Source organism: Leopardus geoffroyi, chromosome C3, assembly GCF_018350155.1.
Source record: "Leopardus geoffroyi isolate Oge1 chromosome C3, O.geoffroyi_Oge1_pat1.0, whole genome shotgun sequence".
In the NCBI taxonomy this organism is placed as follows: Eukaryota; Metazoa; Chordata; class Mammalia; order Carnivora; family Felidae; genus Leopardus; species Leopardus geoffroyi.
Window position 1 is genome coordinate 5280088 of NC_059338.1, and position 15217 is coordinate 5295304.

The window sequence follows — 15217 nt, forward strand, 5'->3', positions numbered from 1 at the left end:
TTAATGTTTGTTTAGTTTTGAGAGAGAGAGAGAGAGAGAGAGCTTACATGGGGGAGGGGCAGAGACAGAGGGAGACACAGAATCTGAAGCAGGATCCAGGCTCCGAGCCGTCGGCACAGAGTCCAACACAGGGCTTGAACCCGTGAACCGCGAGATGGTGACCCAAGCCAAAGTCAGACACTTGATCAACTAAGCCACCCAGGTGCTCCTCTTTTTTTTTTTTTTAAACACTTGAGTTCGCTGATAATCACCCCGCTAAGTTTTGATGTATGGAAACACATGAGAGGCTGGGGAATCCGTGAGAATCAGGCTTGGTCCTTGTACTGGAACTCCCAGAGAAGGTATTGTCTCGGTGTAAGGTGTCAGCTGCAGGCCAACCCAGCTGCAACTGGGTTGTTCAGAGGCTTTGGTGCAAGAACACTTGGTCTGGTGCTCCGCTGTCACCATCTTGATATTATTACATTCTCAATAATGTCACCTTGCAACCTGTGTTTTTTGAATGAAGTCCTTTACAGTGCAGTATGCATGGTCCATCCTGTTCTGGCTGCCTCCTCCAAATGCAGCATTCATGGTACCCCATGAGTACAGAATTCAGTGGATCAACGATGCGTAGGAGTTCACGGAGACTCAAAATGACTACAAAGGAATTGTGTCACGAAACCCACTGGCTTCTAGAGAGTGTTGGAAAAATGTGTGTGCACAAGAAGTAAAATAAAACTGGGGCGCCTGCGTGGCTCAGTCGGTTGAGCGTCCGACTTCGGCTCAGGTCATGATCTCACAGTCTGTGAGTTCGAGCCCCGCATCGGGCTCTGTGCTGATGGCTCAGAGCCCAGAGCCTGCTTCCGATTCTGTGTCTCCCTCTCTCTCTCACTCTCCCCTGTTCATGCTCTGTCTCTCTCTGTCTCAAAAATAAATAAAAACACTAAAAAAACAAACAAACAAAAACAAAGAAGTAAAATAAAACAGTTGGGGCGCCTGGGTGGCCCAGTCGGATGAGCGTCCGGCTTCGGCTCAGGTTGTGATCTCATGGTCTGTGAGTTCAAGACCCGCGTCATGCTCTGTGCTGACAGCTCGGAGCCTGGAGCCTGCTTCGGATTCTGTGTCTCCCTCTCTCTCTGCCCCTCCCCCGCTCATGCTTGGTCTCTCTCTGTCAAAAATAAATAAACGTTAAAAAATAAATAAAAATAAATAAAACAGTTAAGTTAGGGTTTTTTTTTTTTTTTGCATTATTTCTATTACTCTGGCAAAGACAAAATGCACATGTATCTATAAGCTAAAAAAACACGAATTGAGTAATTTCAGTTACCCCCCAAATGAATTAAATATTCTTATATTTCATTCAAAACTGACTGGCGTTGCAAATATAAACAATAAAATTCACAATGATAACAGAAACGTTTAATTTCCTTTACTTAGAACATTTAATAGCAACTTAAAAAAAATCATCCCAAATACAGAAAGACTGCAGAATAAAGGGAAAAGGTTTATATTTTAGTGCATTTAATGGCACTTTTCCCCTGCATTTTGAACAAGGCGGGGGGTGGGGTCCTACATTTTCATTCTGCACTAAGTCCAACAAATGAAGTATCTAGCACTGCCTGGAGAGAGAGAGGGGCAGGGAATAATTGGTGTTGGCGATCTGGACCGTCAAAGGTGAGGATTTGCCTCAGGTCTTCAAGTAACTAGACCCAGTCAAAACTCCATCCCGGGAGAGGTGTGCCTGTTCCTTAGCAGCGAGGACTATGCTTATGGTATCAAATGACATTTCTTTTCCCTTACTGCTTTCCCCCAGAGATGCTCTTTGATTCCATTGATGTGTGTGTGTGTGTGTGTGTGCGTGTGTGTCCTCAAGAAAACCTCTTCTTCTGCCAAGAAAGAGCAAGGGAAAAGGGAAGGACACTGCATGCAGAAAGCAGACGGTCCCATTGGAGGGTGCAAGCTAATCAGAGGTGAGGCTGGGATAGGACCACAGGTAGGGCTGAAGGGGATGGTCGGTGTCTTAGGGAGTCCAGGCTATCTTGTGGTAACAAACAAAACCCAAACTTTCTTCTGCATGTGTAGTGTAAACCAGGCAGCTGCCTTCCATGCAATGGCTTGGACCCAGGTCCCTTTCGTTATGTGGCTCCACTTCTCAGGGTCCCTCACTTCCTGTCCCATCAATTCCATCCATTTTCTATTGGCTAAAACCAGTCACATGGCCCCAACGAAATGAAAAAGGAGCTGACAAAGGTAGCTTTTTTATTGGCCCATGCATTGGGCGGGGCTCTATGGAGACAGACAAATAGGAGGTGCACCCGCGGGCACCCACACGCACGCGCACGCGCGCGCGCACACACACACACACACACACACAGATTTATTATAAGGAATTGGCTCATGTAATTATGGAAGCTGACAAGTCCCAAGATCTGAGACCCAGGATTGCTGTTGGCGTCTGAAGGCAGGAAAGAAACAAATGTCCCAGCTCAAAAGGAGTCAGACAGAAGTAATTCTCCCATATTTGTGGGAGGGCGAGCCTGCTCACACTTTCACCTGATTGGATGCAGCCCACACACATTAGGGAGGATAATCTGCTTTACTCAGTCTACTGATTCAAATGTTAGTCTTACCCAGAAAACCCTCACAGACACACACAGAATAGCGTGGGACCGCATATCGGGACACCGCTGTGCCCCAGTCAAGTTGACACATAAAATTAACCGGGACAGACAGCCCAGGAGGAAAATGAGAGTGGCAAACACATGGTATTTTCTCCCACAGAAGAGGGCTAGACGGCAGGGAAGGCTGGTTTGATGTAGAAGGAAAGTCATCTGTAGGCGGGCAGTGCCCAGAATGGGGAGCACATCCTTGAAGGGCCTTCTCAGCTCTAGGCCCACACAAGCCTTGGAGGAGGGGAACACACAGCAGAAATGTGTGTTTTGTCAGCGCCAGGCCTGGGGCCTCCCACCTTCCTGCAATGGAAGACACTAGTGAGAACATTTTGCCCATTTGATGGTTTTATTAGCTCCTATGACACAGGTAGGACTTGAGTTGCACACAAAGGGAGTAGGGTTGCTCAGCTCCCCCAGGAGAGGCTTGGGAGGGACTCTTTTTATGTGGCAAAGCTTCTTGCTTACTCCTGAGGGGGAAGCCTGACCCCATATTCCCAGGAAACCTAATGAGCATGCTCCTCAGAGAGGAGGCCAGAGTTTGGGGTGGGGAGAAGTTGAAACCCCAGAAAATCGGGCATGGATGTGGGAGCAAGAGTCAGAGACAGCACAAATTAACTCCTCACACACACTGAAACGCCAGAAGGAGCCCATGATCCCAGGCTCTTCCCCTTTGTGTCTCGATTGTCCAGGCCAACGGAGCAGGCATTGTCCGACAGTTTAACGTTGATGGTCCTCTCAAATCTTTAAAGAAGAAAACCTCGTTTGATCACATCTTCTGGTGGGAAGAATGCATGTGTATCTATATATGGGCGCTGAGAAACAACCAACGATATAAAATAAAATATCAACTGTAGTTTTTTATTTAATTAAATTAATTACTTGTTTGTTTGTTTTTAAGTTTATTTATTTATTTTGGGGCACCTGGGCGGCTCAGTTGGTTAAACATCTAACTTCAGCTCAGGTCTTGACCTCACAGTTTGTGGGTTTGAGCCCCACATTGGGCTCTGTGCTGACAGCTCAGAGCTTGGAGCCTGTCTCAGATTCTGTGTTTCCCTCTCTCGGTGTCCCTCCCTGACGCGCACCCTTTCTCTCTCTCTCTCTCTCTCTCTCTTAAAAATAAATGAACATTTAAAACAATGTTTTTAAGTTTATTTGTTTATGTTGAGAGAGACAAAGACAACGTGAGTGGGAGAGGGGCAGAGAGAGAGAGAATCCCAAGGAGGCTCTACACTTCCAGTGCAAAGCCCAATGAGGGGACTTGAACTCACAAAACTGTAAAATCGTGACCTGAGCCAAAACCAAGAGTCGGACGCTTAACCAACTGAGCCACCCAAGCACCCCTTAACTCTAATTTTTTAAAAGTTAATTTGAAAATCCTTGTAGATGCCCCAACAGCACGCTTTCTTCCATCCCATATAACCAGAGCTCCTGTCCGGCTGATGAAGGCAAGACCCAGCCATCTTTAAGTTTCACTCTTGAGTTTAAAGAGCTATCTCAGGGCCATAGGAGGCCAGGAACAATGGGTGCCATGACCACTAGCCACGTTGCAGTCCAGGCTACTCCAGTGGATCTGGCTGAAAGAGAAAGAAAATGCCAAACAGTTAGGTGTCTAGAGTTCAGGGAGGGAAGGATTACTTCCCCTCTCTGTTTTCCCACCCCACTCACCATCTACACCTACTAAGAGGAAAAAAGAGAACGGGAAGAGAGAAAAGAAGGGAAGAGAAGAGAAGGGGTAAGAACAGAGGGGAGGAGGGAGCAGAAAAGTAAAAGACAAAGAGAATGGGTGATAAATTAGGGATGCTTTTCTAGAATAATTTGGGTGGCTAACAAGTGACTAGAGTGGTTTAGCACTTCCAAAATAAAAAGGGCTATATTATTGTTTTCCTCCTCTCTGTAGATGAGCGGTCACCCTCATTTTATAAAGGACAGGGGCTGTGTTTCTTCCTTTTTCTGGCTCTCAGGATGTGCTGGTGATAGGAAGGTAGTCTCATGGCCAGACGCCAAACTGTCCCATCAGGTCTGTGGTGGCAGGAGAGACGAGAAGAGGCATGGCCAGTCAGTTGGGAAGAATGAGGAAGTCTACAGTGTCCATAGTCTGCATGTGGGAGCAGAGGTGAAAAAATCAGTACAGGTGGGAGAGTCGACCGGGTCCGGGAAGACCGTGAAAGAGCAGTGTCTCCGAGGGCCATGGTCCCTGGTGCCTGACAGGAAACTCAGGTAAATGTTGGCACCACAGGCGTGAGTTACTCTGGAAGGATATGGATATGGATATAGATTCTCAGGGATGTGGTTTCAGAGGTATGGGAAGTACAGGACCCAGAATGGTGGCGATAGTAATTCAAATGTGTTAAGGGGTCCCCCAAACTCCTAGCATCTCCAGAATGGAAGGAACTGGGTGTAACTTAAGTGCCATTCATTGAAGACTCATCAGGCACTGTGCTAGGCAGGTTATCTGTACTATCTCATTTAATCCTTATACAGCATGAGATAAGGGTTACTATTTTGCCTGTTTATTAGGAAGGACGCGACTTGGCGAAGGACGCGACTTGGAGAAGCGAAGTAACTTGCTTCACTAGTAAGTGACAATTCCGGGATTAACCCCAGGTATCTGACTCTAAAGCCTATGAGCTTACTGCCTGATCCCAGCTACCACTCTACGGGACTTACGTAGGCCTGATAGAGAGCCAAGAGAGATGCTCAAGTGAATGGATCCTCCCAAGAGACAGAGCATCTGAAACATGAAACCCAGAGTCTGTCTTTCTAAAGAGCAGAGAGTCTCTACCTTAGGATAAGGCCCTCGTTCCTGTTTACCGCCTGGCCTGTTCTGGCTTGTGCTCATCTACCCGGCCCTTCTTGCCTTTGTTAATTTAGGCCGTCTCCCAGAAACCCCTCTATGCACCTGCTCAACTGGGTCTGGTCTGCTCTCCCACTTGCACTTTTCCCCTGCTCAATGCTGACATCTGAGTGTCCTACAATTCCCCAGACCTCAGATGCTAGGACCATGCATGGTTAGAGCTGGGCAGGAGTGTCAGCCCCGCTTTGCAAGCAAGGACGATAAGCTCCACAAAAGCCAGGCGAGCTTGCTGAGAGGCGGTGGCAGAGGCCGGGGTAGAACCCGTCCCCCAGGTCTCACAGATGCCTTTGGGATTCTCCACCCAAGCAGGATGCTGAAGAAGATTCCCACAGCTTTCTTGAATCAAGAGCAAACTAGTTACCCGTACCCCGCCTCGGCTCCCTTGGGAATATTTCTTACCCAGAGTACAGGGTAAAGTGAAGTAGACTGTGTCATTCTTGCTGCTCACAGCATTGCTGACTTGGCAGGTGTAACTCCTGGAGTAATTCTCTGGGTTAACGGTGATTTCAAGCACATTACTATGGCTCTCCTTTGGAAATGGTCTCGAGTCCCCATACCAGCTTGCAGACAGGCCTTCGATCTCACATGACAGTTTCAGATGACATCTGTTGCTCTCTTCCTGTGTCTTCTCAATCTTTATGACAGGTTTAGGTACTGGATCTGGAGACGAGGAGGATGTTGTAAGATGAGACGATGGGTTTATGCATTTATGAGGCACTGATGCTTGCAAGCGTTTGGCTGACAAAATACAAAGGGAGCTAGGTAGGGACAGGAAGTGGTGTCATGGAGAAGAGGCCCCTACAGAGGGAGCCAGTGAGCAGCTTTGACATCTGGAGGTTCAGACTGGAAGGGCTGCTCCTTAGGGGTGAAGCTAAAATGGATACGGTGTGTGTGTTGGGGGTGGGGGAAACCATGCACCCAGAACTAAAATGGGGTTATGACTATGTGTGGGCCGGAAAGGACAGCAGAGATTGGTTGGAATCACACTTGGTATCCCAACTGTCTGAGCTCCTTGGGGATCTTTCTCCAGCACCAGCCCAGAGTTGGCATCTTGGCCCATCTGTCCTTCAAGAGCACTTGGGCTCAGATTCAGCAAGAGTCCTGGGGTAAGAGGTGCCACCCAGCACACTGCCAAGCCCTTTCCCGGACTCTGGCAGAGCTACAGAGAAGAGCCTCATGTAACTCCCAGCACGCTTAAGCCATGATGCACAGCATTGTATCCGTTATCTTTGGTATCTCAGGGTTTAGTACAGGGCCTGCCACATAGCAGGAATTCTGTACGTATCTGACAAAAGGATGGATGGATGGACGGATGGATGGAGTAGTTATGAGATACAAAGGACAAAACAGTAGCTTTGGAGTGAGACCAGCCTGGGTCCTGGCTCTCATGGAGTGACATTATCAAGATAATTAACCCCTCAAATTTCCTTCCCATTGGTAAACTGACTCCACCTCATAGCACAATGTTAGTGAGATAAAATGGCATCATCCATGGGGAAGTGCTTTCTGTAGGGCACAAGTGTTATAGGCATGTTGGAGGTCACATCATCCTTACTGCTGTCATCCTGCCACCAGATGGGCTAAAAAGTAATCTCAGCATCTGTTCCTTCCTTTGCCGTGGCCCCTTTACCTGAGACCCGCTGGCGCCTTTCCATTCTGGCCATGGATGAAACCCCGGCAAAGTCAGTGCCGCTCAGGTGTCAAAGGATTAAATGCGTCAGAGAATTGACGAGCCCAGAGCTTGCCTCTGGCTGCAAGGGTGTGGGGTGAGATGGGAGGGTTCTGCCCGTCTGGTCTCCCTGACTCTAGGCCCATCTCCAATGTGAAATCCCCCTCAGATTGCTGGACTTCCCCTGCACATTTTCATAATGTTTTTTGGCACTTCCTGTGGTCTAGCCTTGTCTTCCACATCGTCCACATTTTACACGCTGACAAGCATGCACTGGGGCACTTTGTAGATGGGATTTTTTTTTTTTTTCAACGTTTATTTATTTTTGGGACAGAGAGAGACAGAGCATGAACGGGGGAGGGGCAGAGAGAGAGGGAGACACAGAATCGGAAACAGGCTCCAGGCTCTGAGCCATCAGCCCAGAGCCCGACGCGGGGCTCGAACTCACGGACCGCGAGATCGTGACCTGGCTGAAGTCGGACGCTCAACCGACTGCGCCACCCAGGCGCCCCTGTGGATGGGATTTTTTGAGCCAGCAGAGAGTCTGGCTCTAAGATGCCCCCCTTGAGCTATCAGAAATTCAAGGTCTGTACTGAAGAATGAGTTTCCTGATGGTCTTATCTTCAGACACACGCGCTTACCTCACACCAGCTTTGGGAATTTAAAATATTCAGAAATGTTGCAAGCTGATTATGAAACCATTAGGAACTTGGAATTGGCCATGGTGGGACTATTTACCACAGAAACTGGTAAATGATACAAATTTGGGCTTTTCTGAAGACCACTGTAAGAGACTTTGACGCTTTCCTGTTCCCAGAACCTTCAAAAACGTCCCAAATTTTCAGGCTCATGTGACTTTGAGGAAGTGGGAAATAAGGGGCCTCCAGCCTCTTAGAACAGGGACGGTTGAGCTGGTGGGACCGGATTGTACATGACACTCCTCATCTACACTGTTTCGGGGGAGAAAGAACATTACAGACATATTCTGAGTATTTTCTAGAGATTTTGTATTTATATTTTTGGTAATTCTCTGGTGGAAGGAAACTGCATGATAAAGTGATTTGGTTTGGAAAGGAACCCTTGTTTTTATTTTTTGATGTTTTACTCTCATTATTGACTTTGATTCTCACGACATCCTAAAAGCAAGGTATAATTATCCTCATAATATGGGGACTCCACAGCTCTCAGCTCTCACCTGTCTGGGATGTCTGCCCTGCCCCTCTTCTCTGATAATTGCTTACCTCGACACCAGGGAGGAGTCCCCAGGAACCGTGTTTCTGCTTTATAGCCTGACCCTTCGTGCCGTAAGTGTTTTCATCAGATACACGTATCTGAACCGACTTGGGCTAATCAGTTTCTCTCTTTAAATTCTGAGAGTTTAGGGGTGCCTGGGTGACTCGGTCGATTAAGTGGCTCTTGATTTCAGCTCAGGTCATGATCTCACAGTTCGTGAGATCAAGCCCCACGTTGGGCTCTGTGCTAACAGTGTAGAGCCTGCTTGGGATTCTCTCTCTCCCTCTCTTTCTGCCCCTCCCTGCTCATGCTCTCTCTTTCTCTCGAAATAAATAAATAAACTTTGAAAAATAAATAAATTCAGGGGCGCCTGGGTGGCTCAGTTGGTTGAGCGACCGATTTCGGCTCAGGTCACGATCTCACGGTTTGTGAGTTCGAGCCCCGTGTCGGGCTCTGTGCTGACGGCTCAGAGCCTGGAGCCTGCTTCGGATTCTGTGTCTCCCTCTCTCTCTGCCTCGCCCCCACTCATGCTCTACCCCTGTCTCAGAAATAAATAAACATTAAAAAAATAATGATAAATAAATTCTGATAACTTAAACCAAGAGTTACAAAAGTCTAGGCCTTGAAAGTAAGCCATGTAAATGGCAGGGATCCAGAGGCCTAGTCTACAGATTCCTGAGGGTGGGGACTCTAGACTGGCCTCATTTTTCCTCTGTTCAGCCCTTCCTGCCTCTTTTAGGTCCCTTGAATTGCTTTAAATAGGTCTAGTTTCTTTAATAGACTTTTTTTTTTTTTTTTTTGCCAAATTTATATCAAACTAGTTTCTGTTACCTTGCCATCAAAAGAAATTTACCTAATATGGTGATCTTAAGATCTTTCTCCAAGGTCACACAGCTAGTAAGTGAGCTAGTGACCAGAGTTTAACCCCGGTTTGTCTGCTTCCAAATATAATATTAGTCCTTATTCCACATATACCAGTTAGGCTGGAGCTATGAGTGGAAGTTTTTGTCCCATCCATTCTGAAAAGTCAACAGCCTTGCTTTAACATGCCCTGCCCCATTCTGTATCTCTTGTAGCTTTCTCCTTGAGTCTGATGAAGTCTGTGTTCAGGTATATCATTAAGATAAGCTCAGAACTGATTGGGGTTGATCACGGAAGAGCGTGAAGAGAAGAGAGAAGAAACCATTTCTGTGGTTTTCCCTCTCTTCACAGTTTTAAACGTCCCAAGGCTCTCAGTTTGGGTTCTGCCGGCCCAGGCTCACTCCCCAGAGGAACGGGCTCCGGGAGAAATGAATTAAGCCGGTCCTGAAGTTCCTCCTCCCAGAGAGGGTCCCCATGAGCCCAGGGAAACCTCCCAGTGGTCCCTCTGGGGCCCTGGAGTGGGGCTCCCCAAACTCACCCAACACCTCCAGTGAGATGTACTTAGATATCTCTCTCCCAGACTCCTTCAACACCTTCAGGATGTACGTGCTGCTGTCCTCCTTCTGGACATTATAGATGAAGAGTGTGTGGTCAGCACCAAGACGGACCCTGTCCTTGAACTGAGACTTGAAGTATTTAGGGTCTTTGGACTCCTGTTCTACAATCTTCTGGTTGTCGTTGTAAAACCAGGCTAATTGTTTGTAGTTATGAGTCACATTGGAGATTTTCAGAGTCACGTTGCTGCCAGAGATGACGGTCATTTGATCCGAAGCATCTGTGAATGAAAATGAGAGCCGTCTCAGAGAGGGCAGAGCGGCCCGGCGGCCCAGGCCTTGGCCTGAGGTGTGGGACAGGGAAGAAGGATGGGGTTTCTGCTTGGAAGCAGTGAGTATGGTTTTCACTAGGAGGCCTGGCCCCTGGTCCAGAATTCAGTGAAAGCTGCAGCTTGAGGAATGGGCAATGGGATGTTGCTGATAATTCACCTAGTTCTGGCCCAGACCAGACAGAAAAACGACACTGAGGCTGGCCTCCGCTCTCTCCCTTGCTCTCATACCAGTAGATTTTCAAATAAAATGGTGACAAGTCACATCCCCTCTCTGGGCTTGTGTTCCCTGATCTTTCAGTTGAATTCTCTAGGAGTAGGTGGGAAGTAGAGAAGACGCAAAGTTCGAAACGAATGACAGTCAGAGCTGTTCAGTGTCAACGTATTCTAGAAGCATGAAGACATTTCGTGCATAGCGAGATGATGCTAGTTTTCTGGCGTTCGTAATTTTTGTAGTATTTCTCAGCTTTGGGAAACTTGTGACACGTTGAGACTTCTTCTCTCATTCTAACTAACCTCATGTTTGTTCCCATTTGTGTTTGCTCTTCTGTTCTTTTTTCATGCGGGCACCCAAACCTTGTTTGGCTAAGGCAAGGAAAAGACAAGATGATAGCCAGGAAGGTGCAAGAGGAAGGGGAGATCTGTTGACTCATTGTGGAGGGAGAAGAACAAAGTAGACAGATGTGGATAGATAGTTATCAGTATCTACCTATAGGCTGAGAAAAAGCAGTAGAAAGAAGCTACTGGTAGAGGAAAGAGGCAGTGTGGTCTACATTAACTCTGGCCTCGTATTCCACCACACAAAACCTCAGCTTATTGTTGAACATTGTATAGATATCTAGCTGCTCACTTTCCACAAGTCTATCGTTTCCAAAAGCACTTTCTTCAGCTCGTAAAAGATTAAAACTGCCTGTGTCCCCAGAGCTTTCAAGTTTCTATTCATTCGTTCTTCCAAGCATCCAGGTCTCCATTCCACAAACATGTTTCCAGCACTTACTCTGTGCCTAGTGCCTCTGCAGACATACTTAGGCATTCATTTCCACGGCCCTTCTGATCGATCCATTCCACACATTATGATCTCTGTGACGTAATCAATTCAGGGCCAATAATGGTATTGGAACCACCGTATGCCTGGCACTGTGCGAGGCTCTGATATCAGCCATGCAGACAGGAACTCTGGTCTCCCGGGGCGTGCAGCAAATCAGGACACTGCCCCCAGGATTTTAAAATCGCCAGACATATGTCCTGGACTTGTTCCCATTCTGTCACTTGTTTCCACGTGAATTAATGGAAGTGGTGGCAAGAGAGAGCCTAGGTCGATGTTTTTCAGACTTGGCACACTATTGGCATTTTAGGCCAGATCATTCCTTGTTGTAGGGCCTGTCCTTGTGCATTACAGGATGTTCAGCAGAATGCCTGGCCCCTGCCCGCTGCATGCCAGCAGCACTTCTCCAGATGTGACAGTCAAAAGAGTCTCCAGATCCAGTCAAATGTCTCACCCCCATTCCAGCTGAGAACTACTGGCCTGGGTCATCCTGGGCAGACTCTCCAACAAGGGTCAGACATATGCTCAGGAAGACAGCTCAGCCCGCAATCAGCCACCACTTTATGTCTCGGTAAAGGTCTGAAAGGTCTCTCGATATGCACAAGAGATAACACAAAACCGCACCAGTGGCCTAGGACATGTGGTGATGAGACAGAAAGGACCCAGCACCTCTGTTGAAACAGAGAACTTCCCTAAAGTTTCCTTGGAGAAAGAGCAAGGAGGACGAGTCCCATGAGAAAGAATGAAGACTATAGAGCATGTGGACCCAAGGAACGATCCAGGCCCAGTTATACCCTGCATCTTTCTCCTTGTGAGAATGGATGTTCCTTTCTAAGGACAAGAAGATCATGTCTGGCAAGAGTATCCCCAACGTGCTCAAAAGAACTTCAAAATTTAGTGTGAAGGACGTGGAGAAACTGTAGCAGACACACAGTCGTGAATTTTGTGAGTTTCTCAAAGGCAAAGACCATGTCCTGCTCAATTTTAAATCCCCAAAATATTTGGTTGACATTTGGTATTTAATACCCAACGGGTGGATGGATGGATGGGTGGACGGACGGACGGACAGGGCAAAATGTGTACATAAGTGCTCCCAGTTTACACATTGGATTTCCTTTAACATTTTTTGAGAGACTGTAAGTAGAAATTTGAGTTGCTGTTTAATTACTCATGAGCAATGAACTGTGTTTCTTAAATATGATAGGTGCCCAAACTGGGCCAGTAGACTCCCGTCTTATGGCTGGATCCTGATAAATGAATAAAAGATGGCTATTATGATGTAGAAAGCAGAGGAGTAGGGGAGGAGGTGCTTGGGACTTCTCAAAAAAAAAAAAAAATCCAAACACATAAAAACATAGAGCATTCAAGATTTCAGATACCAAAAATCAATGCAAAGCAGCTAAAAGGAACCTCGAAGTATAAAACCAGCAGCCTCAGATGGGCTGAGATCAAGCTTGAAAATCACAAGGGAAAGGAGAATTTTGTTTTGAACTAACTAATGAAAATGTGGCCTGGAAAAGCAACATAAGCCTCAAGATAGCAGCAGTAGAAAGAATGCTTGATTGGCCATTTAAAAAGAAATAAAAGATATTCTAGTCATCTAAAAGGCTTCTATAATTCATTCACAAGCTAAGGAAGAAATAAGGATTAATTTTACTAATATAGATTGCAAAATTAAAGAAGTGTTGTAATACAATTTGGGGTATGAAGACAATCAGACAATTAGTCTGATAAATTGTCTACTAAATTCAGATAAACTGATCTTTCTTACCTATAATGCACTTACGTATTCTTTCCATTTTTAAAGTACATTGACAAAATCTTGATTTGTCTTCCTAACAATTACATGTGTTAGAAGATAGGGAAGTCACTGCAAAGAAGGCTACTATTTTGATTTGATTTTTTTAAATTTAAACTTAAAACAAAGTTTTTATTTATTTATTTATTTTGAGAGAGAGAGCGAGAGCGCAGGGCAGGGACAGGAGAGAGGGAAAGAGAGAATCCCAAGCAGGCTCCGCATTGTCAGCATGGAGCCCGACGCAGGGCTCCGTCCCATGACCCATGAGATCATGACCTAAGCCGAAATCACGAGTCGGACACACAACCGACTGAGCCACTGAGGCACCCTTATTTTGATTTAATTCTAACAGGAAAAAGTAGTTGGTTACGTCTCTGGATGCTGAGGATAAAGTACCTGTGTTTACATGTAGTTTACGATAGAAAATGAAGCAGCTCTTTCCTGTGCCAACCCATATTTCTTGTCAGTACAGAAGCAAATTTAAAATGGGGAACATGGGGACTCAGACCAAAAGAATCATCATTTCGTACTAAGAGTCTGCTCTGGGAGGCAAAAGAGGCCCTACAGAGGAAGTTCTCCCCACTCTAAAGTCACATGGTTTCCAGCAAAACTATTAAGGAAGGAAAGAGGTGAGTTTTTAAGATACTAATATGGAGTTATCACGAGCTCTCGGATAAGGTCAACTATTTTAAGCTGTACGAACCTTTTAAGGAATTAATTTCTAAAATTGAAGTGTAATTTACATACGACACGACGTTCGTTTCAGAGGTGCAATATAATAATGCCTGAATACTTCTTCGGAGGAATAGTGAGAAAGGCAATAGCTTACCTCTCGCTTCTCAGCTGACCTGGAAAGAAAAGTACTGGGAGGTTGAGTAGTTGTAACAGAAAGGAACGTTCACTCAGTCCCGGAGCACGTGAGGGGAACCAGAACAAGCCCATGGCAGAGGAATGGCCTTTAACTCTTAACAACTAGATGTTGGGGGGGTTCCTTTGATACTGAGGCTCCCAAGGCCTCTGCTCAGATCCTCATTCACAGACCCTAGAGAGGGCAAGCTTTCTTTCCTACAATTTAGATCTCTCTTTGGGAATGACAGCATCATTTATCTTTGCTCAGGACACAGCCCCTGGCTAGAGGTCTCAGAGAATGCCACAGGGAGCAGCGTGTGTAACTAGCAGAAAATGCGGCAGCTTTCAGTTTGGAGCTGATATTCAAAATGGAAAAAAAAAAAAAAAAAAAAGGAGGGGGTGCCTGGGTGGCTCAGTCAGTTAAGCGTCCGACTTCGGTTCGGGTCATGATCTCTCGGTCAGTGGGTTCAAGCCCCGAGTCAGGCTCTGTGTGAACAGCTCGGAACCTGGAGCCTGCATCGGATTCTGTGTCTCCCTCTCTCTCTCCAACCCTCCCCCACTTGTACTCTGTGTGTGTGTGTCTCTCTCTCTCCCAAAAATAAAAAATAAAAACGTTCTAGAAAATAAATAAATAAATAAAAATTAATAAACACAAAATGCAAAAAAAAAAAGAAAAGCAACAACAACAACAGGAAAAGCAAAACACCAGACCTTCCCAGACCTCAAGCCATGGAACGAAATATAAGAAGCCTACTTCCCGGTCTCCCCAAGGGCCCTGTTTTTGTCATGACCCCATAGGAAAAGAGAGAGCCTTATCTCCAAGGCTCAGGAAGGTTCTCCACGGTGCTGCTACCAACATAGGTGTACCTGCTGTGTGGAGACCACACTCCACTCCCGGGGTTAAGCCCCACCTCATACCCCCTTTTCCATCTCACCGTGCCTCCCATATACGATCACAGGCACACGACACACGTAAAGTACCTTGAATGTTTGCCAGCAGCAAATGAGGCAGCAGCAGAAGTCCCAGAGGTATACACCACTCCTGCCTTTGGGGACGCATGTTATGTCCCAGGAACGCTGAAGACAGGCCAGACCCCGGGTTAGCAGCGGACCGAGGGCTCCAGAGCCCTTGAAATCATGGCCCAAGTTTAGAGGAAAACACCCACTTTTTGCTTTTACAAAAGCAAGCTCATGGGTGGAGTTTGGAGGTCAAAAACAGGAAACCACCATATGTGACACACAGCGGTGAAGTGAGCTACTTTGACGGCACAGTTGGTTCTGTTTTCTCGAGAGAGGGTTCTCAGAAGGGCCAGGGCTCAAAAATGATTAGGGTTCCCTGATGGAGAATATCTGCTTTTGGCTTCCCAGGCAGGA

At 46.5% G+C, this 15217-nt stretch overlaps 1 protein-coding gene across 3 annotated transcripts; it reads right to left on the reverse strand.

The window, feature by feature from the left end:
- Positions 1-3920: 3920 nt before the first annotated feature.
- On the reverse strand, positions 3921-15010 carry CD48 (CD48 molecule). 3 transcript variants are annotated; one of them, XM_045455172.1, is made up of 4 exons: positions 14825-15005; positions 9807-10103; positions 5905-6165; positions 3921-4225 (listed from the first exon to the last, which is right to left on the reverse strand). In XM_045455172.1, the coding sequence occupies exons 1-4, from the start codon at positions 14901-14903 to the stop codon at positions 4146-4148; spliced, it is 717 nt and encodes a 238-aa protein (XP_045311128.1). In that variant the 5' UTR covers positions 14904-15005; the 3' UTR covers positions 3921-4145. The 3 variants fall into 3 exon arrangements, with proteins under 3 accessions (XP_045311128.1, XP_045311127.1, XP_045311129.1); XM_045455171.1 differs by lacking the exon at positions 3921-4225 and adding an exon at positions 4304-4746 and having other exon boundaries at positions 14825-15010; XM_045455173.1 differs by lacking the exon at positions 3921-4225 and adding an exon at positions 4304-4670 and having other exon boundaries at positions 14825-15007.
- Between the last annotated feature and the right edge of the window lie 207 nt (positions 15011-15217).

Excerpts from the sequence above, each read along its gene's own strand:
- CD48 (XM_045455171.1), bottom strand. The coding sequence starts at position 14,903 with ATGCGTCCCCAAAGGCAGGAGTGGTGTATACCTCTGGGACTTCTGCTG. Across the intron at positions 10,104-14,824 it reads GCTGCTGGCAAACATTCAAG|ATGCTTCGGATCAAATGACC; the intron begins GTACTTTACGTG and ends TTTCATTCACAG. Across the intron at positions 4,747-5,904 it reads CACTTTACCCTGTACTCTGG|ACTATGGACACTGTAGACTT; the intron begins GTAAGAAATATT and ends TCCCACATGCAG.